The 24,507-nt window shown below is 40.7% G+C and overlaps 1 protein-coding gene across 1 annotated transcript in view; it reads left to right on the top strand.

Annotated features, from left to right (window-relative positions):
• Positions 1-6,565: 6,565 nt before the first annotated feature.
• Positions 6,566-24,507, top strand: part of LOC307263656 (ras/Rap GTPase-activating protein SynGAP-like) — a gene marked incomplete at both ends in the record, with an annotated part of 28,764 nt that continues 10,822 nt past the window's right edge. Inside the window, 12 exons of the mRNA XM_080044857.1 lie at positions 6,566-6,665; positions 13,497-13,585; positions 13,878-13,999; positions 18,015-18,168; positions 18,573-18,671; positions 18,810-19,070; positions 19,482-19,817; positions 19,920-20,064; positions 20,228-20,372; positions 21,368-21,604; positions 22,404-22,605; positions 23,347-23,537. Of these exons, the coding sequence (XP_079900983.1) occupies positions 6,566-6,665; positions 13,497-13,585; positions 13,878-13,999; positions 18,015-18,168; positions 18,573-18,671; positions 18,810-19,070; positions 19,482-19,817; positions 19,920-20,064; positions 20,228-20,372; positions 21,368-21,604; positions 22,404-22,605; positions 23,347-23,537 (2,081 nt within the window). The remainder of the gene's footprint in view (positions 6,666-13,496; positions 13,586-13,877; positions 14,000-18,014; positions 18,169-18,572; positions 18,672-18,809; positions 19,071-19,481; positions 19,818-19,919; positions 20,065-20,227; positions 20,373-21,367; positions 21,605-22,403; positions 22,606-23,346; positions 23,538-24,507) is intronic.

Raw genomic sequence — 24,507 nt, 5'->3', positions numbered from 1 at the left:
AACTGCATGAACACAGAGCGCCTTAAGGGACAGTCTTTCTTAAAACAATACTCATATTCTCATGAACAAGCACATTGATAAAGTAAATTTATTTTATGCGCCATTTCTTTATAATTCCTCCTCCATACTTGCTGTCAATACAGTTGCATGATTTCCTCTGTGACCCGCTGGTGGGAGCTTGAGAAAACTAGCCCTGGTGATGTCATAGTGATGTCATTGGGTTTATCTGAATTTGGGCATTTAGACAACAACAGGAAGCCAGACGAGGAGCTGGAAAAACATGGACATTTACTAGAAAGGGCAAGTCTGAGGAGACATGCTAATACGTTGTATTATGGGGAAACATATAGATTCAGTGTTGCCAGATGGCTATCCTCGGTGCACCATCAGCTTCAGCTCATGCTCATGAAAAAACACAGACCCCTCATTATTTGAATAATGTTAGTGTGGCAGCTCACTGTGGACAACATGCCTTCTGCAAAATATCGTCATCTGGCAAGACGCTGCTAATCGAATACTTTGAAACACATTTCACTTTCCTGGTGAATTACATAAAACGTAAACGCTGCGTTGTTGCGAAAAACAACTGAGCAGTGTTTTGGTGTCTTCACATTGACGGATCTTTAAATAAAACTGGACTTGGTCGTATTTATCTGCCACTACCTGAAGCAACACCCTCACGTTGTTTTAACACAGGACTGATTTCAGTCTGGACGCCCACTAAAAGTCTGCATCTCTGCTGCTTTGATTCTGATCAATCTTTATACAGCCAGTGTGGACATAAGAAATGATCTCAGCGACCAGTGTGACTCTGTGACTCTTTCAGTGTACATACAGTTGTGTTCAAAATAATAGCAGTGTGTTTAAAAAATTGAGTAAAGATCAAAATCCTAATAATAGCTTTTATTTCCATACACGCAAATGCATTGGGGACATTGCACATTCTATTCCAATTCCAAATATGAAGAAACTTTTGTCAAATGTTTCTATATCTTTACAGAAAGTGAAGAAAAAGGAATATTATATACGGTACACTTTGAAGACAGTGAAGCATGGTGGCACAGACATCATATTATGGGGATGTTTCTCATACTATGGTGTCGGGTCTATTTATCGCATACCATGGATCATGGATCAGTTTGGTTACATTTAAATACTTGAAGAGGTCATGTTGCCTTATGCTGAAGAGGAAATGCCCTTGAAATGGGTGTTCCAACAAGTCAACGACCCCAAACACACCAGTAAGCGAACAAGATCTTGGTTCCAGACCAACAAGATTAACGTTATGGAGTGGCCAGCCCAATCCCTGGACCTTAATCCAATAGAAAACCTATGTGGTGACATCAAAAATGCTGTTTTTGAGGCAAAACCAAGAAATGCAGATGAATTGTGGAATGTAGTCCAATCGTCCTGGGCTGAAACACCTATTCACAAGTGCCATAAGTTGGTCGGCTCCCTGCAACACAGATACTCAGAAACAGAGGTTATACAACTAAATATTAGTTCAGTGATTCATAGGAAAGCTAAATCTTCATGCATTTTTCAGTTGATACAGTAAATGTTTGACTTGTAAAGAAAAATGCAGACACTATTTTTTTTGAACAGTCTAATATTCCTTTTTCTTCACTTTCTGTAAAGATGAAGAAACATTTGACAAAAGTTTCTTCATATTTGGATTTGGAATAGAATGTGCAATGTCCTCAATGCATTTGTGTGTTTGGAAATAAAAGCTATGATAAGGATTTTGATCTCGCCTCACTTTTTTAAACACACTGCTATTATTTTGAACACAACTGTATCAGCGATTGGGCATCATATTAAGATAGACTTGAGAAAATAATACCTCTCCTTTTAATACATTTTTGTGACTGGTTTGAATTAACTCTTAGGGCCCCAGTGCTATGAATACATCCATGACCAGATTATTAGTATGCTAATGTGTGCTATGCATCAGGTAGGATGACCACTGAAAGAAATTAAGACCCTAAAACGAAAGTTTGGCTCTTATAGCCCCTGGATTGAGCACTTCCCAATTTGTGTCCAGCACACTTTGCAACTGCAGGGAGCACCATCCCATTGAAACTCTAAAACTACCAAACACTATGAAAAGCATTGCTTCCCCACCCACTGTCGGCTAAAAATAACTTTGTGTAAATGTTTTCAGGTGTAAAAAAAACTGAGCCTTATTAAAAGTGCAGCATCCCTATTTTAAGAGACGGGTATGTGAGAGACATTAAGCCCACTCTAAGTAAGTTCAATGAAATTGGTCACACACCCCAAACTAATTTCCCCATCGCAATTATTCGGCGCAGTGGGCGGCCAGGGCCCCGTCATCGTTTCGTTTTATTTTCGGATGTTACAAACTCCAGAGATGGCAGAGCGCGGGGCGGACTCACTTGGCTGCCTTTGGAGGCGTTGGTTTCTGTTTCTGTCTATCTCACGCGCTATCTCCGCCCTCGAGGGAGAGACACTTCTCCGCTTTGCCCAGCACCATTATCGCGCATTGCTGCTAAATCAAAATTCTAAGTGACGGACTGCAAGAGCGCACAGGACATATAGGCGACGCGTCAATTTGGCACAGGACAGAAGGGACCCCCCTCACCAAACGCACGCCCCCTCACCTCGTTATGGATTTGTGGATCAAGTGGACTCCGTTATGAAGACGCTTTCCAAGATTCAATTACCCGTACTGGAAGCAAAGGAGAACGTCAACTAATATGTGCACGAGTCAGATATTGCTTAGATGCTGCTGCACATCCTCGGGATCTCGCCTGTAAATACCCATGGGGAGTTTATTTTGTTATGCTTTTGTGGTTTCAGTGAGCGCAATGTGCAGTGGGCTCGTGCGCCGCTCAGAGTTGGCATAGCCCAGTCATCACCTTGATTATGATACCCGTTTTGAAATACAGTAATCGGCATGATCCGTGTGTATAGCGCGCATCAACTTGTAACCACACGGACTCCGCGTGGTGTCGTTAATCTCTGCGTAGTGTTTCAAATATAAATTCATGTGACAGATGACCAACTAATTGGCTCGATGCTGGATGGTTCGACCGAACGCGCTATAACAGGAGTTCATATTATTCTGCAGGTAATAAACGCGACGCATGCAGGTGCTATTTGAATTCACATGTGCCCGGAACAAACAATTAAGATGACAAAACCCGTCCTCATGAGAGATTCTCTTTATTGCATTGGGATCGCATCTCAGTTCCTGGATTGCAATAGAGTTGGAAGACAGGGAGCCGAGGAAGAAGAAGAGAGGGAGGAGAAGAGGCAGAGGAGTGGGGCTGTAGAGCTGCACAACAGAGCCGCTGCAAACAGGCGAGCTTCAGCTTCAGTGATGGATTGAGCTGAAGGTGCACGGGACCCTTCTGTGACAGCCGGCCTTCACGCTTCAATCGAAAAAGCCTTCACACTCCACTCCACTTCACAAAAGACATGTACGGACACGCTGCAGAGTAGCCAGGTGAGAACAGGAGGAGCGATCGAGTTGCCCACCTCAGACACAACACATTGGCTCCTAATGATTGACACACAACCATCTTTCCAAGAGGAAAGCACTGGCCTTGTTCTGCTATTTGGAAACCGTCTCTCAGGTCTGCACAAACTGACTCTACCTTTGTCCCCAAAAAGCAAGTGGAACCCTGGAACCTCAGCCCCTTCCCAACAAGTGCCCTGGAACCCCACCGGATTCACTCCGGAATCACAGATGTAACTAGCTTTTCAAGATTTCTTCACCAGGAAGTCCTGTTTTATTGGGTAAGTGAAGTAGCCTACACATGTGTGGGTAGAAAGTAAAGTCACATACAGTCAGTCGAATACACTGTCTAACTGTGAAGTCTTCACCAAGTGTTATTGACAGCTGGCCTCGCGAGGCCCACTAATACTGGAGTTTTAGCGACTTGTGTACCGTCCTTATGAACTTAATATTTTTTTTTCTCTGCAGCACATGCAGCAGGGTCTGTGCTAGTGATTAATACAATTGTGAATCTCACCACTGTTGCCCAGGTCTGCAGTTACAATGTCTAGCTGATGCATTGCAGGCCGAATGACCTCTGAGGACACAGTGCTGAGTTCAGTGAGAGTGGGACATTAACACATAGCAAATAAAAGATAAAAAATAACTTTTTAATATAGGCCTATGTCTTTAATATCTGTACTTTGTAATTATTTTGAGAGCTTGTTTTCCCGCATCATTTTGGAGACAACATTTGTATCGGGTGTTTAGGGAGTTTGGCATATTAGCAAGATGATGATCACTACACTAACAAAATAATTTAGACTTTGTTTTCTACCATTTAAAGTCATGAAAAAAAAGTGCCATGAATTAGCATTTTTAATTGCATTTCTTGCATGAATGTCTCGAAATGGCACAAAACGTATTCACAAAGTGTCATTCATGTAAAAGACAATTCATTTTAAGCATTTTGAACACATAATCATGGAAATCACATTACCTGTTATATCATGTAACAAACGTAACATGTGACACTTAGCGCCCCACACTGGGAAGAATATTATTTATTCATCCAATTCATTTTCAAGAGAATTTTAAATGGGGGGACCTCATTTAAAATTCTCTTGAAAATGAAGGCAAAGTCCGTGGTAAGGATCTGGTTGATTGGCAGCTTGTGTTTCGTCAGCCAGACATTTTTCACCAATTTCCCTGATACCTGTAGTTTGCTAATTAGCCGTCTCCGGGTGTTTCACATTGAATACCTGCACAGACCATGGGGGGTGGGAGGTTCTGAGAGCTGGACTATGCAAATTAGATGCTAGAAGCTCATTGTCTCATTACACTTCTGCGCCAGAACAAAACGGCAAATGGGAAAATCTGGCTTATTTTAGCTTTGTCAAATTAAGAAACTTTGACACATATGAAGTACTGTATATTGGTTCAGTTTACAAAAAAACAACAACAAGCAATGTAAGTACATTTGTGTTATGCTTAAAAAAACATGTTGTCCCACTTCCACTGGACTTCCACTTGACGTTTGGAAACTGTCATGTTACACAGGCATGATTGGAGACCACCATCTTTGTGGCCCATTCTGTTTCGCTCTGAGATCTTGCATTTAAAAAATACAAAACGCAGTGCAGAGAGAAGATCTTCAGTTAATCAAATGTCTGAGGCTGCACACTTGATAGAACAAGATAAGTCCGGTTCCCTCTGACTCATTGCCCCCTCGCAGGATTTCCTCGTCCTCCTCCTCCATATGTAATGCCTGTAAGATATCTTATCTCATCTGGTCATGGAATGATTTTCGTAGTTGAACTGGAATAGAAAGACGAGATCCATGGAACGTCTATTCATCTTTCTGGCTTCCTTGTGAGCTGTTGAGAATCTGGACTCCTTGTCTTATAGCCAGCAAAGAGCTGATTCAACTCCAACAATCACATTTCTGTCACAATTCCGCTGCTCTTCAGCCATCTTGGAGGGTGCTTTCTCTGGCTGCCAAGAACATAATGGCCTCGACAGTTTGTTTGGATGTTCTTTAAAAAGAAAAAAGAAAAAGATAACAAAAACAAAATTGGCTCTTGTCGGCCAGCTCCTGTCCTGCAATCTTCTCAAATTGTTTTATTTTGCCTCTGGCCATGCATTTCTTTGCCATCCTCTTGTTTTTCAGCAACTCAACAGAGAAAACACAAGTCATTTTTACTCCTCCGGCAATTCCTCTCCGTCCTGAGTTTCTATTCTCCCTTATAGCTCAGTCTAACAGCGCACAACCTCATAACACTCATCTTTGTTTCAGTTGCTCGACTGCCTAACACACCTCACTCAAACTCTCCACCTCTTAATCCACTCCTGTCCCTAGACTTATCCACCTCAGGTTTGTCATTGAAGTGGGCAGCCTGACTAGTTAGCATCTCATACAGCTGCGTTCCAGCTATTGCTAAGCTACACAGAAGTCAGACCCAATCAGGGAACAAGGAATAGAAAACGCGTGAAGTAAACACTCATGTGTTAGCAGGAATGCCTATCAATTAGTCATAGTAACAGCTTGTGGTTAAGCAGCATCATGACATTTAGCCCACAAAGCCATAAAGGGCAGCTATTATAAACAGCATTTGGCTTGTAATGCAAGTATATATACATTTTTCTGTGGCCTGCATGAATACGTTTTAAGTAATAGACAAGTTTCTGAGTGTAGGCACCTGTAATATTGCAATTGTTTTTCTGAACGATTAATCCCAGATGAATGTCATTCGACACATTAGGTATTTCCAATTTATTCAAGGACTCTTCTAAGCATTTACATGAAGATCATTCTGCCTGCTTCAAGATGAAAAACATATTTTTAAACTTGTTTCCCAAGTTGGTGCTATCTATAGTTACTATTTCAAACAGAAATTGTAGCTGTAAGCTGTACGAAAATGATTAAGTTTTGTTTCAAACTGGTCATGTATCTTTATTATTTTTTACTTTCCTTGTATTTATTTGTATTTACATGCCCACTAACAGTTTATATTTCTTGTGTTGAAATTGTTGTTGCAAGTGACTATTATACCATCAAACAACTAAAAACAAAAACCTTCACTTGTATCTGTGCCGTATAGCTGCATGGACACACCGTCTAAGACGTGGCTGCCGCATCAGAGTCAGTTTGGGTTGGTTGGTCAAGCGGAGGTTTGCTGTGTCGGACCTGGAGTTTTAACCCCAAGTGAGTCAGTTTAGCCCCACCCGGGTGTAAGTCTACTTTGCATCGCTATTGTCAACTGTTACAGCCTCTTCTCCAGTCTGTTATGGTCCAATAAGATTTTTTGTGTTTTCTGTTATATATGTTTTTATATGTTCCACTACAGTCCACTGTTTCGAGTGAAATGTATGGACACCGCTGTTGCAAATGGTTAAAGGAAGGCTTAAACATACACCCTTCTTCCTCTGCCATGACTTTCCAACACTGTGAAGCTTTACAAAACTACCTCAATACATTTTACATTTTTCACACTCAATCCTCCACCGGGGCACCACTCACCTTCGGAGTTCTGCGTTGTCACACTCCCAGTTTTATTTTGACATCCTCCAGGTTTTGATAGAGCCTTTTGCCTCCAGCTTTGATACACTCCTCTCTATGCTCCTTTTTACTTTCCCCAGATGAAAGCTGCCATTTATGCTCCCTCCAGGGTCGAGAAGAGAAATAATATTTCTGTTACTTAGTGCACCACCGTGTATTGTAGCTGTTGTTTCATTTCAAATGGTAAGACCTTCAGAGTGAGGCTTTCGAAGCGTTAGGAAGAAACAAACGAGAGGCGGTTCATACTGCAGGGGAATTCTTACTTGAGAATCACCCATTTTTGAACCTATTGCTACGTGTGGCGAGATTATACAGAAGCATCTCTGTGTGGCGAGTGTTAAGAGCTTCAAAATTGCTGCTTGATTTAATTTTTAACAATTTTGCAGCTGTTTAATTTCAGCTCTGCTCATTTACAAGCACATCACACAATGATGCTTCTAAATACATTAGTAGAAATGAAGGTATCTTGATGGAAAGCAGTGCACAAGCTACCAACATGTTCCTATGGTAACTAGGCCACACTCCCCTTGGCTAGCTCACACACAGGCAGAAGGACAGGCAGGAGAGCGATGGGAACGCTGGAAACCACACCAGATAGATTGCAACTTCAGATTGTCTATTTAGGATACTGTTCTCATGCCTTACCTCGACTTGATGGCCACTCCCTAAAAAAAACAACAACCCCGGTCTGCTGGCCTTGAGAAACCAGGGTACATTGCAGTCACTTTTTCTTCGGTTCTCCAAAAATATGTCAGTTTTTTTTTAAAGCCCATCTCAGGTTTTTTCTTGTGGCTCCCTTGCGCCCACACTCCCCCTGCTTCCTCAACCCCTCCACCCACCTCTACTTTCAACTCTCTCAGCTCTTCTGTGCATTTTCCATTTACCTGATTACAGCGCTGTTTCTAAACATAGCACCAGAGGGGCACTGAGTAGTCGGGAGTGTCCCCTTTCTTGCTCAACTTTTTTTAGCATAAACCTAACAACCCAAGTTTTTTTTCCATTTACTTTGATGGTGTTGTTACCATTTGAGCGTTCATGTCGGCCCCATGACAGTTCTAGTCTGACATGTTAAAGGTGGAGTCAGCAATTATGGAGGACGCTCGCTCTGTTGTTAATACACAGCCATAGGCTCTGTCAACTTGTATGTAAACAAAGGGGGCCCACCATAGCTAGCAACATGCCCAGCTTAGGCTGTGTATTAACACCATATATTTTTTTTCAGGGCACACACTTTATGGACAGGTATCGGATTGTGAGGAGATATCAACTGATTTTAACAAAGTGATTTTGACAATAAGCTTTGGTTTGGCGAGAATTGCTGACTCACCTTAAAGTCCTCCAAGTTTCTGTCTTCACAGCATCAAACTTTAACCCTGGTGTTTAATCACTGTTCATTTAAAGCAATTCTCTAAATTGCATCAGTGTGTGTCTCTTTGTGCTCGGTATCTCCAATGGCATTCTGCATTTGGTAAATCACGGCTCAAACTTAAACCGTATCAAACCTCCTGAGGCGATGCTGCCGGCTCCTCAAAGAGCCGCTAGGTTGATGTAGTGAGGTTCTGCTTCTGTCTGTCATGCAGGCTGATTGGTCGGACAGCTCACTCTTAATATAAGGCCTTCATTTTCGTAACACGTTTGAACCGGTTTCTCAACATCTCTGATGAATTTATGATGACCGATAAACCATCTTCGACCCAGTGTACTTTGCCAGTTGGCCAGTCCTTTGCTTATACTAGCACTTAAAACCATATTAAATTTGCCACCTTGTGCCATCTATCCAGGTGTGTGATAATGTAAAGAGCAACTGGATGCCCCCTTTTCGCTTGAATACACCCTAAATTATATTTAAAACATTTTAAAAGGCCAGCTAGCAGTGATTGCAGTAGGCATCAATTTGCATTGTCCCTTGGGGTCATAGAGCAATGTTACAACGTCACAGATTTTTCTGCATTTTATAGATTATTTTATTTTGTCTTGAGGGCAGAATTGTTTCTTGGGAGAACTGCCAGTGCAAAAAACAAAGGCACTGGATTAAATTTATAGTTTAATAAAAGAAACTCATATGCTCACGCACACACATGATTTACTAAATCAATGGGTATATAAAGCTCGCCATTTTATTGACAGGCGAAAGTGAGAGATTAGGGACATTAAATCAATGCTCTTTATGGCTAGGTTCCTGTAAGTGAACTATTATTTAATATTAGGCTATATATGTATTTTGGATTTGCATAGTGCATTATTAGATATTTCCGGTGTCCTAGATCTGTACAGACAACTGAAATTAAACCATTTAAAACAAATAGCTCTTGATTTGACCCATATAAAAAATGAACAGATGCTAAGGTAAACAGTCCAAAGTTAAGGGAAAGCAACGTATTGAAACAGCGTTGTGATATATGGGGCGACTGGCTCAGTTGGTAGAGCGGATCGGCCGATGATCAAAGGGTTGGAGGTTCGATCCCCGCCCTGCCATAGTTGTTGTGTCCTTGGGCAAGACACTTCACCCACCTTGCCTCGTGTGAATGTCGATAGTTAGCCTGCTATCGGTGTGTGAATGGTAACGTGGGAAAGGAAAACAGGTCTCCCTTGCAAAACAGTCTTCAGTCTCAATGGGATATACCTGTATAAATAAAGGTTAAAAAAAATATCTATATACAGAATATATATATATAGATGTCGATTATGTCCAAATGTAATAAACTTGGTAACATTTTCAACACTCAAAAACATTTGATGAGCAAATTTTGCAGTACGGTAAATAGTGCTATCGATCACAAAAGCATTAAATTAGGATCCAATTATTATACCCTGACATGTTTATACACAATAAAGTACAATCATTCAATCAATCAATCAATCAATCAATCATGTTTACTTGTTGTGGACATATTGGAGCCGTTTGACAAAATTCATGGACATAATTACCGGTCGGTTGTTGACACACAGTATTTACTAGTGGGATTGTGGCAATTACGGAGACTTACATATGACATGAATGCGACATCTGCCCCAGCAGGCTTGGCTGTGACTCACCAGAGGCTCCTTGTTGTCAGATGCTCCAGACCAGCCATAACGAGACTGTGTGCTTGTGTAATGTGTGACTGGAAACCCTGTCACGTCGAGACAAACTGGACTGCACCTCAAATCAAGCTCACTTTATTACAAACTGAACATAACAGTGGGCATTATAGTAGGGTAGAATAAACAACACAGATTATCATCACAAGTGAAAATGGAAATAATATCAGAGATGCTTTTTGTCTCAGTATAAATGTAGCTTTTATTTGTGATGCATCAGTAAAATCATCCATATTGGCATTTAATTAAAAAAAACTGTGCTCTTATGTAGTGACTTGATTTACTGTAACTTGTTTAAATACACTACATATTTAAAAGTCACAATGTTATATGAATAAACCAATAAAGTAATTTACCGACCCCCCCCCTCCCCCAAACAACAAACACACACACACAGGACAGTACTTTATTGCTGATGTGGTGCATCCCTAATTCCGACAATGCTTGTTTGATGATCTGGTGCCATGGTTTGAATGGAAATTTGTATTTTTTGAAAAGTACATATTTCGGTAAACGAATAGCTGCTGTGAGATTTCATTGTCATTAAAATACATGTATTATTTGCATTTGATATGGCTGCCTTTGCTGCTGTTTTGATCACTTAATTTGAGAGATTGCATAGCCTATTTTATCCTTATGCTGCATCTATGTATATTTTGTCTACAGCAAAAAGAAATCAATCATATGAAAATGATTTGATTGAAAAGACTAAGTTGTCAAATGTGTATAAATATAAAGATGTATACTAAAGGTTGAGTATGTTTCTCCAACACCCACTCACAGTCTTCCTCTTTCTGTTGTTTATCTCACTGTTAGCTAGAGGCTGTTGCCACCCACACACTCCATCCTCACAGCAATTTACATTCAGAATAGCCCATGAGAACACATCCATGTGTTCTGATATGACACATTTACTTAGCTACAGTGCCAAATGTCGCTAGCGGTTGGCTCTTTTAGTGGCAGTGATGTTAAAAATGGGAAATATTCTAAATATTCCTCTACGGGTTCAGTCGTCAACTTTGACGTCTGTCATGATTCAGCCCCACATGAGACGCCAAACAAATATTTCCTTCAGTTGCAAAAAGATTCCCCCCTTGGGCATCAGATACTATAGGTCTGAGTGATCGGTGCACTCACATGTGTGTTAGCAGAGACGCAGCGTCGTGCTGCATGCTGCCATCTTTCTCGTGCAGTTGTGTGCCAAATATCTTCTACAGTTGAAGTAGAAAGCCCTTTGAGTTGTTGCCATGGGTACCAAACAATTAGCTTGGATTCAGAATAGAATTTGGAGAGGAGCCTATTTACAGGCTCTGGGAGTGAGGAAATCAGAGGAGGACAGAGTCTTCATTCTCTGTTACAAAGAGAGAGGGAGAGAGAAAATGCTCCTATGGGTAATAAAAAAGAAGAAAAAAAATCAATCCTCGACCAAAATAGAACTGCTTTAACACACCAACCTATGGATGAATCAGTGACGTTTTATGTTAACCTTCAAAGGATCAGATGTATGATGGGTGATTTTGATTACGCAACCAGCCTGTATACAAGCCAAACCAATGTTCCAGCCATTCCAAATTCCAAAACCATTCCCAATGGCTTATGGCCCGACGTGGTCATTGTATCCCCAACAGAAAAAAGCAATTTTTTTAAGATTGTGAGATTGAAATGAGTCTGTGCTGCATCACCATAAGTTAAAATGATTCCAGTATATTTTCCAGACATTTTAAGAGTTTAAGTTTTTAAGAATATTAAGATGATTATCGGGATAATATTGTGAAGTGTTATTTTGGCCAGGATGATCAACATTTTCGTATCGTCCCATGCTTAGCGTAATTTTACCCATTTGGACACATTTAAAAAATGTCTCCAGAGGAAAGAAAGATGGAGGATTTTTACACTGTGCTCCAAAAAGTCCCTTAATAAATGTTATGCTTGTGGATTTGGTGTTTGGAGTGACATGGGGCTGTATTAGTCCCTATTCTTCTGTTTATAAAACCCCTGCGGAATTTCTGTTGCTGTTGGTTTGGAGGGAGAAGGACTTTGGAGTAAAAGGTGAAATAGTGTGCACTCTAGGGGGCTCATCTGCATCAGAACTGATTCCCTACAGACGGCTGTCTGCTTTTATAGATCCACCACCAACTTATTCCGTTTCTCCCCAGGTCAGACAAAGACTTATACTGTTCCGGATGACTCATTTAAGCATGCTGCTACTTTCTTCTATATAAGGGACCAGTCAATGTAATGCCCACATCAGGTTTTGTGTAATTTTCCACTGGCCTTGGATATAATACATTCTCCAGTGGAAGGGTGATGAAAAGGTGTATTTCAAACTGTCAAAGTGTTTTTCTCTGTGATTTTCTGGAGGCTGTTACTGTCTGTCGTTGTGGCTGAGACTCACCTCCATCTACCAGCTATTCTGCATTGTGTATGTGTTGATAGCACATTGTTATGTTATTAATGTGTTTGTCATGTTTTTTTCTAACGCTATTTCCCTTTCTATATGGTTCCAAAGCAGCTGCAAGGTATAACTAAAATAACCTAGAGGGAAAATAATATTACAGTTCAAGTTATTATAGCAAATTCAACTTAATATCTGTTTAGCTTTTGAAGTAATCATGCAATAATGCTCTAATACGTTTGAATCATTTTCATGACCTCATTTTGTTTGTATATCTCACAAGAGTATCTGAGAACTTTATAAATTTATACAAACTGTCACACAATTGTCATTCAAACTTCAAATATGACTCTGTAGCTGCTTGTTCAGCTGTATGATACAATGTACATAGGCCATGAACCATATCTGCCCAGACACATTTTGTCCCAACAAGCAACACGCCGCTAGCAAATTTGAAAGATTTTTCACAAAATTGAGTTTAAAATGTATTTGGATGAACTGAGAAGTACTTTATTTGTTTTCCCATTTCCATATTATTTTCCAATTATTGTCCGCTTACGAATTCCCATCTAACATTATATTATTATAATTGTTGAATGCATATATGGCTACCTAATTAAGATGACACAAAAGATAAACTCTGAGACATGGTGCAAACATTTTATGGAAATTTGCTCAGTAACAGCCCTACAGCTACATGATAAATATAAATGGTCTTAACTCAGCAGCCAATAGTCTGACTCACCAACGATTTGTCCAGTTTTTAGTCAAAATGCTTACTTTGCCAGGATTTTGGTATAAAATCAGCTTGATCTTTCAGAATGCTTATATGGATGTTGATGCCATCTGGGTTCAGATGCAAATTACAATATTTTAATATTCATTGGATTAATTAATTTTTGAGAAAGATCACCTGCATTCGTGTGTGTATAGTGATTTAATGTATGTGTTCTTATTTTTCAATCTCTTCTCTTCCTTGCTGCACTCTTTTTTTTTCATAGACCAATCCCGCAGGGCAAGTTTTGCCTCTGTAAGGCAGTCAAGCATGGAAACCCCTCCCAATGCCACCCCGCAGCCCTTTAGACAGCCGGTGAGTACACGAAGGTCTGCCACACTGTCCAGGTGCAGATGTATGGCATATGTAAGCTCTCTGCTCACATACAAGACACATGCACACTGGCTTGTTTGGGCCCAGTTAGATAGAATCCAACAAGGAAAGCAAAGCGAGAGAGTGTACACTTTTTCATACATACAGTTTTCAGCTAAACCTGCTAATGATAATTATTAAATATTGCATTATATGCATACTGTTTGGGGGAAGTGTTTTATCTCTGCTCTCATGAATTGTATTTGCATTCTATTTTCATTTGTCAAATCTTTAGAGTTTTCTCAATCGGCGGTTGAAGGGCTCAATCAAGAGGGCCAAAAGTCAACCTAAACTGGACCGGACCAGCAGCTTCAGACAAATGATTTTGCCCCGGTTTCGTAGTGCTGACCAAGAGAGGTACGTAAGCGTCACTGTATAAAGGTAGTGGATAATGGTAAAAGTAATTTCGAAAAACAAGCATTCTCCATTATTGCTGACCCCACCTATTACCAGTAAAGTTGAGGCATAGGCATGCCTGTCAGTGTTTGGCTCAGGGCTGTTTGAAGGGTAAGGCAGAGCCGGCCCAAGCCTTAATGGGGCCCTAAGCGGAATATGATCAGGGGGCCCCACTCCAATCGTAGCGCTGCCCAAATGATTGCCCATTGTTAAATGTTATCCCCACACCCAGTGTTTTCTGCTAGTGCATCCAATGTCCAGATGGGTGAAAATATATGACAGCTGAGATCCCGACCCTCCTAGGGGGGTCCGGGGCTATGCCCCCCCGGGAGATTTTTTTTTAAAGTTTTTAAAGTGAAATGCATGAATCTGGTAGCCTGGCATTCCCAGACCTGCCACTAGGCGCTGGCAAATTAAATTTGCTGCGCGTGTTGGTCTGGACACGCTCCGTTGAAGCTTTATCAAGAAGACCAGAAATCTGGGCTCACGTTTCAATTGGTTCTATCTAATATGGGCGCGCCAGAGCCCTTTATATGGTGCTCTGGGGAGGACGTAACCGGATGACGACAGTGACGTGCATGCGACGTCGAAGCCGTGATAGTAAACATCAAATATGGCTGCGGATATGTTGTGTGAGTTTGAGACTGCTTTGGCCTCGACCCTTAACGATTTGGAAGACGGCACTCAAATCTTTCATTAGCAAGTAAGTGGAATGTTCTATTTTGCCGACCGACAACGGCAAACGTTTAATTTAACAGTTTAACAGCTGTTCGCTAAACGAAAGGGGCTTACGTCGCCTTGTGCATCGCTCTGATTGGTTGTAGTGCTATCCAACTGCATGCAGTGGCATTTGAAATGCACGAGTAGGAGCCGCCCCTTGAGTTGGAAATTACTAATGATCGTGGCCAGACCCTCTATCGTTCAAGATATCAGGGTCTGGATTTCCAGGCTATGAATCTGGTGCACTTTAAGAGAAAAATTAAGAGGCTAAATCTGAGAAATTTTGTGTGAACAAATAATTTGGAGAAACTGGGTCGGATGAATTAGAAGCTATTGAAGAAAGGCACATGGATTTTCCATAAAAATATTAATTTAAAATAAAATATTATGGAGGGTCCTCTGGGATGGGCTTGGAGCTATTTTTCTTTTACTGGACATATTTCTCTGTAATATAATGAATGGATTTAAATGCAGTGAGAGGAACGAAGCAGAATAACTGTTGTCCAGCTTTCTTTTTTTTACAGACGAGGCTGAAATAGGCTATAGACTATACACAGTGCATGGGCAACTGAGGGCAGCCCCATTTCCACATGTTTTTAAATAAACTCAATACACACTGTGCATGGATGTGAACGTGACATGATCAGTTAATTACGGATTACCTCCCAGATACACTGATTCAATTATTAGGCTATTAGTTATCTAGACCAAAACATTGTATTGTTTTTTTGTATGATGCCCTACATTTGCATAATATGATGTCAATATCAAACACACAAACAATTTTTTTGGAGGGGGCCCCCCTGGCAGTCGGGGGCCTCAAGCAACCGCTTAGTTCGCTTATGCCTCGAGACGGCTCTGGGGTAAGGCAACAAAAAAAAAGATTACCAGCTGCATGTGGTGTGGCACCAGTGCACAGACCATTGCTTTAAGGTGAAATAGTTCAAAATCCCTTTCTACTTTTTTTCTTCAAACGAAAGGGCACATGAGAGGGCCCTTCATCACGTTTCCTTAGGTCAGCACAGAGGGCTCCTTTTATTGACAACAGGGGCATCCAAGAGGGTCATTTTTTAAATGGGGGCACTTGGGGTTAGACTGCACTGTTGGAGGAAACTGGTGCACAGCGGATGAGGTAATTATAGAACACTGTATTGAAGCAGATTGTTGCAGATGTTTCTGATACTTCTTCTGACAATTGTTACATTCTATATGCAATTGTCCTGTTCTTTATCATGTACTGGTCTGTGTGTCCAACACTTTGGTTCAGACTGAAATAACTTTAAAACTATTAAAGCAAGACCAAGTAACTTTTGACAGAAGATATATCATGTTCTTCCTCATATAACGGAAAAGCAGAATTAATAAGCAATGCATTTCAGTACACTCAAGGGTTTTGCTGTATAAGCCTATTATGGTCTGGTATGACCATGTGTATATATGATGACCATTTTGACATGACAAAATCAGATTGGTATCAAAATCTCAACATAGATTGGCTGTAATTAGAGAATACATTTGTGGTTTGTTTCAACATTCTGTTGAACATTCTAAGATAATTATTTATTATGCCCCCATTTATGAACTCTGTGTAGTTTCTGTTATCTGATCATGTCAGTAGGATGCATTGCTTGTAGCTCTACAAGCCCTGATGACAGCCTTTTCTTGCTTTGTATTCTGACTTGAGGTCACATCTCGGGGGATTCTGGCTTGCATTGTGATCCAAATTGTATGCAGTCTTCACACAATCCAGTCACAAAGCCCATATGGGAAATGTAAAGACGTAGACAGGGAGTACGTAATGCTGACGTTATACTTTCCTCATGCTTAATAGACATTTTTAGGGCAGGCTTGGATGTCCGATTCTTAGAGATATGTGATGTATCGTTAGGCAAGAGATTGTAAAATCATTTGTTCTAAAATGCAGGGTAAGCACCCATTTAGAATCCAGAATTGAAGTATTAAGATCAACGCTATTCCCCTATAACCACGGCCGTTTTTCAGCTCCCACCGTTGCCTCAGACAGCTGTCTTCACAGCCCGCTTTGAGTTCTGCCCCCACACACTTAATTCACTCAGTACTGTTAAGTTGACTTTGCTATAATTGTTGTTCGTTAGGTTGAACCTCACACACTCTAGCTTTCCAACGCAACTGCTCCACCCTCTGTTGCCAAGTTGGTTTAACCAAAGCTCCCCAAACGAGACAATTCCCTGCACCTCTCTCCGGCTTGAAATCATCGCTTTAAATCAGTGCTCCTCATTTGCTGCTTAATTATCAGGCGCTTCTTCAAAGCTGCTGCTGCTGCTTCCTCTTGTCCCCTAATTTTCTCCCTAATGTTCAAAGCCAGTGTTAATTATGCAGCAAGCTAGCTTCATCTTTGTATTGCTAATTTTCGGTTTATTCTCCCTCAAAAAGTTTCAGAAAATGTTGGAGGAAATAGTTGTGACATTTTGAAGAATTTCTATTTTTATATCTTTGGCAAAAAAAACAGGCTAGCTCCCCCTGCTAACAGCATTTATGAAAAGCTAAGCTTATCACCTGCTGGCTCCAGGTTTACATTTAACACTAGCATCCAGACACTATAAGGGTATCAATCCTCTTTTCTTCTGCAAGCAAGGAGTTTTCCTCACTTTATTATTTTCAAACCTTTGCTTCGCCTGAGTGACAGCCTTTGCTCACCTTATTGCTTCCACTTCCACCACCACTTTTTTCATTTCTCGATCATGCTACTCTCTTCTAAAGGTTACTCTCTGATCAAGACCATTCCTCTGTGCCTTTTTTATAACTGCACTACAAAAGAAAAAATTCTGCAGACCTATAGACTGAAGTGCTTCTCTTGGTTTACACATTTCCCCATTTACACAGCACACGATACACACATATACATTTATAGTTTAAAATTCTTGTGCAGTTATATAGAATTAAGGAATTGCATTTCCAGACAACGTCACAAACCCAGACACTGTGGGCTATTTCCTAACATGCAGCATGATGAGTCACATGTGTCGAGTCAACAGAACGAACACTGCACACACCAGAAATGAAAATCTGGTAGTCTTAACTTTTTTTATAAACTCATTATAAAAGGATCAGAATCTGCAGGATCATGATCAAATTGCAGGAATGATGCACAAGGTTTTGCTGCAGTGATTCATTTCCTGGTTATATGAAAACCTTTAGGGATTGTTTATTGAACGATCAATACAAACTACTTTGTCAATTCTGAAAGTAAATAAACAATCTTCTCTTCTCTCTCCAGGTCACGATTGATGCAGAGCTTCAAAGAATCCCACTCCCATGAATCCTTACTTTCTCCGAGCAGTGCTGCCGAAGCTTTGGACCTAGTTTTAGATGAGGATGCCATAATCAAACCTGTCCATTCCAGCATTTTAGGACAAGAGTATTGCTTTGAGGTGTGTTATGTTGTCCTTATGTAAGATTTGAATTCACCTGCCGACTATGGCTCTCTATCCAATTTTAATTTACAATGTTATAATGTGTTCGAATGTATGAGTATGAAAAGAAGATGTCAAGTCGAGTGCCACCTCTCACCTCGGTTTGAACTAGATAAATCAAAACAATTAAAGTAAAAATTAAATTGCAACAGTTTTTAAACAATTAACTCTCCTTGGTGTTTTAGTCTTCTATGTCAAGATATTCTCTGGTTCCAGCTCATCTTTCTCCCTGTTCGATGCGACTGTAAATACATTATCTTTGAGCTATGGACGAAACAAACAATATGACGACTTGGCTTTCGACTAACTAATTCATCAGAAAAACAGATCAAAAGATTAATCTATACGCCTTTGGTCTGCAGGTGACCACCAATTCAGGGACAAAATGTTTTGCCTGCCGTTCAGCTTTGGAGAGAGACAAGTGGATTGAAAATCTGCAACGAGCTGTCAAACCTAACAAGGTAGTTACAATAGACGTCTTCCATTTGAAAATTCCATTCACTTTAAATGATCTGACGCCTTGTGACCTGTTATCGCAGGGTCTTGGGTGCAATATGAAGAATCGACCGTATATAAGGACTGTAATTATGCGGTAACAGGACTCCCCGTTTCACTTTCAGGACAATAGCAGACGGGCTGAGAATGTGCTCAAGTTGTGGATCATTGAAGCGCGAGACCTGCCGGCTAAGAAACGCTACTATTGTGAGCTGTGTCTGGATGACATGCTGTATGCACGCACCACCAGCAAACCCAGGACCGACACCGTCTTCTGGGGAGAGCATTTCGAATTTAACAATTTGCCTACCATTCGTAGCCTTCGTTTGCACCTCTATAAGGAAACGGACAAAAAGAGACGTAAGGTAATGTTTGCTTTATTGATCTAAATGGGCGGAAAAATATTTTCTAAAAGTCATTGATTCTGGAGAATGTTTGTTGTCAAAATCACTTTTTGTCAAAATCTGTGAATAGCTCCTCACAATAATAAATAAAAAAATAGGATAAAGAAATCAGGTGTTAATTCACAGCCTAGGCTCTGTAAACTGGAATGTAAGCAAAGAGCCACCGTAGATAGCAACATGCTGCTTTACAGAGCCTAGGTTGTCTCTAAACTGGATTTTTTTCAGTGTGCACTCACACAGTACGGACAGGTAGCGGATCATGGTGAGACATTTACTGATTTTGACAAAAAGTGATTTTGACAACAAGCCGCCCTTCTCCAGAATTGCTGAGTCCACCTTTGAAAATCAACTGTTCTGCTTGGTAATGTATAGGAGAAAAGCACATATCTCGGCCTTGTCAGCATCCCCATATCCAGCATCACGGGCCGGCAGTTTGTGGAGCAGTGGTATCCCGTAATACAGTCCAGTGTCTTGGCCAAAAGCGGCGGCGTCGGAAGCACAAAGGTGATCAACGCCTCGCTACGAATCAAGTCTCGCTACCAGACAATGAACATCCTCCCCATGGAGCTGTACAAGGAGTTTGCCGAGTACACTACCAACAATTACCGAACACTGTGTGCCGTCCTGGAGCCGCTGTTGAGTGTCAAAAGCAAAGAGGAGGTGGCGTTCGCTCTGGTGCACATCCTTCAAAGCACGGGGAAAACAAAGGTAACCTAGGGCGTTAATGAAAGATGATTGCACGTTCCTTTGTTGTTCCTTTGTTGTGTATGTGCGCCCCTTACTGAACTGTAAATGTGACCTCTTCTTAAGGAGTTCCTGTCCGACATGGCCATGTGTGAGGTCGATCGATTCATGGACCGCGAGCACTTGATCTTTCGCGAGAACACTCTAGCTACAAAGGCTGTGGAAGAGTACCTCAAACTGATAGGTCACCGATACCTCAAGGAAGCTATAGGTGAGGCTGCTTTAGATGAAACCCCAACTATTTTCAGCTGCCTTTATTTTCTTGAAAGAGGAAAAATATATACTTTTTTTGTAATCTTAGAAATGTACAGGGTACTGTATATGCACAGTTGTGTCCTCTCTATTCATCTGTGTGATCTAAAAAAACCGAATAGGTGACTTCATCCGAGCCTTATACGAGTCTGAGGAGAACTGTGAGGTGGATCCAATGCGTGTCCCGCCGTCAGTCCTCGCCGACCATCAGGCCAACCTTCGCATGTGCTGTGAGCTGTTACTCTGCAAGATTATCAACTCTCTCTGGTCAGTTTTAGCTTCCTCAGAATAACAATATGCATGTGTCTGATCTATATCTGAATTGATTGGTGCCATGTAGCCATGAAGTGTGCCTGAACAACAGGCTGAATGCAACTCTCAACTTTACCCTACTACTGTAGTAATAACTTTATAGGGGGTACAAGAGTCTCACCTTCTTCAGTTATTGGCTTCCGTAGAAATTGTATTTAAATTGAACAAACCTTAAAGGTGCTGTAAGCGGAATGGTTCTTTTAGCTAACTTCCTGTCAGTTACTTCAGTTAGCAGTCCCCTCGCTCGTCCCTACGTCACCACATTAATGCACTGCGGTCTTCAAGCAGCGAGTCATCTAGCATCATCTCAGATCCATAAGTGTGATAAAACATGATAAAAACCATCAAAACAGACATTGGGAAGGATTTTTACCTGCTCCGCCATTGTAGGCGCATAAACATTCACCCATCTGTCGCTCTAGCGTGCACCGGCAGTGAGACCATGAGTGAGACGGGTGTCCGTTTGTAGCGTTCTCTCTTGTGATTGGATATTAATTTCGGAATCCCCGAAAAGTTTATTTGCCGATTACATGCAGAGCAGCTGACTGAGAGATCGGCTTTATGAAACGCGCACATTATGTAAGTGATCACTGTATGAATAAAGAGCGATTTAACACTTCTATTAACATAAATAAATCGCTTACTTCACCTTTAATTTTCTGTTTATTGACATTTGCTCGTGATTTAAAATTGTCTTTCCAATTTAGAAAATATCTGGCCCCCATGTTTCTCCATGTAAAACAATCTTTATTTTTGCAAACCCTGATATATAAACTTAAATAACTAAATTAGAACATTATTTTTTACTATTTGGATGCTCAATGATATTATCAGTAAAATCAGCAACATCATGCAAAAAGTTTAAAAAGTGCTTTCATATTTAGTTTTTTTAAATATCTTGCTGTTCTCCTTGACTAGTGGTGATAGAAATACATGTTCTTTGTTTCCAGCATATTTCCCCGGGAGCTAAAGGAAGTGTTTGCCTCGTGGCGAGCCAGATGTGCTGAGCGCGGCAGAGAGGATCTGGCCGACAGTCTCATCAGCTCGTCTCTGTTCCTTCGCTTCATGTGCCCGGCCATCATGTCTCCCTCCCTCTTCAACCTCATGCAGGAATACCCGGCCGAGCGCACGTCACGCACGCTCACGCTCATCGCCAAGGTGATGCAGAACCTGGCCAGCTTCAGCAAGTGAGTCTCAGTCCTCACCTGTCCGTTTACAAGCCCCCTATATACGACATTACATTCACTTTGCCTCAGTTAATTTTTCTTTATTTGGACACTGATGCTAGTGCAAGGTGGGCTGCATGTCACAGTAGTAGTAACATCACGCAAAACAGATGCTACCAGTTTTGACTGTGAGGGTACAGTACAAACTGTGGGTATTCACTCACAGTGAGCTCCCTCTAAGGCTTTCAACAAATGCTTTCCTTCCTACCTCCACTCTTTTTTTAAATATGAAAATAATTCTTCCGGCTGCATTATTCTTAACTTCATGCTTATTCTGCCATGTTTCATTTCATTTATATTTTCTTAAAATAACTCAAGGTCCCTAATTAGTAAATAAGTCTTATGGACGTTTTTCACAGACTACATTAAAGAACTGAAATATTTATGTATAACACATATTATAGTACTTTTTTTTATTTATGTATTATTTGAATATACAGTGATTTCCAGTGATCTAAACTGCACGTAAGAGTGGACAGCTGGAGATAGGTCATCCACATCTGAAAATAAATTAGCAAAAAAGTTAGCAGACTCAGAGTTAACATTATTTAATCAAAATTATTACGTGCATGACATCAGAAGGACAGCATAACAACACAAACCAAGCATTAGCTGTGCAAATACCTTTTATTTTATTTTATTTTTTATAGATGACCCTCCTGAACAGTGAACATTAGATCCTGCCTCTTCGACGCTTCACTGCGCAACATCTTTCATTCTCCCTGTGTCTTCACAAATCGTATTATTATTGCCTCTGCAGATTTGGACCCAAGGAGGAATACATGTATTTCATGAACGAGTTCCTGGAGATGGAGTGGGGCTCCATGCAGCAGTTCCTCTATGAGATTTCCAACATGGAAACCGGGGGAAACGCTGGAGGCTTTGAAGGCTACATCGACCTCGGCAGAGAACTGTCCATGCTCCACAGCTTACTGTGGGAAGTCATGGGCCAGCTTAGTAAGGTGGGTGGAATAACACGATGAGTTATTGGAACATTAAATACAATGTTTAATTGGATTTATTTCTCTGACTGAAGAATGAGGGTTGGAAAATGAGATTCTGCAGTTTTCTGTCACACACAGGATGAATATGATTTGAACTCAATTAAAACTGAGGTAGCACTTTAATATTTCACTGCTTGCACAGTTAATGAATTGAAACTGTACTGTGGCTATATTATAATTTGAGTTATAAATACTTTATGTTCAGCCCTAAAAGGTCCCATAGGTTACATACTAAAGGTGTTAAGTCATGTGCTTGTATAATGCAAATCTGTATTCTAGGAGAGACATTTTCTGTGCTTTTGAATGAGATTTGAACTTCAGGACTGAATAAGTGACTCATGCTGTATCATGAGGTTTCCCACCCACTTGTGCACGGACACATACTCTGCAATGGAATATTTGCTGCTGGGCAGAAAAGAGACAATACGATTGAGTTGAGTGGATGTGAACTGACTTGTGTGAACAGGAAGAACAATAATGGAGGGTTTTTGTCTTTGTACCTCGGTTAAAGCTTCAACTGTAAAGTGGTGGAATTTAAGCATGATAGACGGATAATATTGAAACATTTAAGGATGGGATGGAACATATAAAAAAACATGTTCAAAACCAAATCAAAAGGTTATGTTCATTTGTGGGGGTGTTATAAGGCAAGTTAGCTTTGGATTTTCTCAATTTTGAAAAACCTCCCTGCTATGCTAGGATGCTATTCTCAAACTGGGACCCCTACCGCGGCTGCTGAATGACATCAGTGTGGCCCTGAGGAACCCGCAGCTCCACATGCCTACCAATCACCAGCCAGACCGGCCCAAGGACAGGCTCTTCTCCCGGCCCTCTTTCAACAGGATGATGTCCTCTGACTTCCAAAGCCTTATGATGCGCGACTTAAACAGGTATATTTTCATTGTTTCCTGATCATGTCTTTGTCATTGCTCTTAGACATGAAATTGGACTTGTAAGAGTGTGCTCCAATTAACTGTCTGAAATAACAATGACCACACAGTGTATAAACAGAATTATAGTTTTGCTAAGGGTCTAATAAGCAGTTAGACAAGAAAGGGGCCAATGTGTGAGAATTCAGTAGTACAAAACCAAACACTGGTGTATTTCTAAGAGCCCATACAGTTAATGCACCTGCTCATGCCTTTTAAGTATTTTATCCATCAGTAATTGCCAGTGCCATCTGTTCCCAGGCTCTCTTAACCAAACCTCTTTCCTCAGCGTTTTAATTCATTTCAGAACTGGGCTATTGTCAAGAGTATTGCTCTCATTACAGCCTAACTGTTTAAATAAGACCTCTTAAGTAAGAGAAAAATTGGAGGATGCCCCTGCAGCTATTTTGTGCTTATAAGTCCTTCCTAGCAAGCACTCGTGTATCTGGTAATTCAAACCAACACAATTAGCGGCACACCTGCCATTCCTTGTGTAGCTCTCTCGTCCTAAGGTATCAGGCTTACGGGTGACTGACAGACAGGATTAAGCCTTGCCTTCTCCTCACTGTTTCCAAATCTTTCATTATGCAACAATTACATAATATAGCATGTGTGTTTGTTGCATACCATTACATCTTAGACAGGTGCCTAGGATGAAAAACAGTACATCAACTATTGATGTGTAGGATCCTTTTGGTTCCTTACATGTTTTGTATGTGACATAAGAATAGCAAAGTGTTAATTATACCAATAATTTTTTTCTATAATGTTTTAATTTATACTAAGGACATTTATTTGAAATGTAATCCACATAAAGTGCTTAACACAGCGTTAAACAATTAACCAGCTGGTTCTACTTACTTTGGTATTTTTTCTGTCTGCAAGATTAAACTAGTGGGTCGTGACACAATAAAAATATGGTTATACCTCC

The sequence above is a fragment of the Ammodytes marinus genome (assembly GCF_949987685.1).
Source record: "Ammodytes marinus genome assembly, chromosome: 17".
Classification (NCBI taxonomy): Eukaryota; Metazoa; Chordata; class Actinopteri; order Uranoscopiformes; family Ammodytidae; genus Ammodytes; species Ammodytes marinus.
This window is presented reverse-complemented; position numbering and strand designations above follow the sequence as displayed.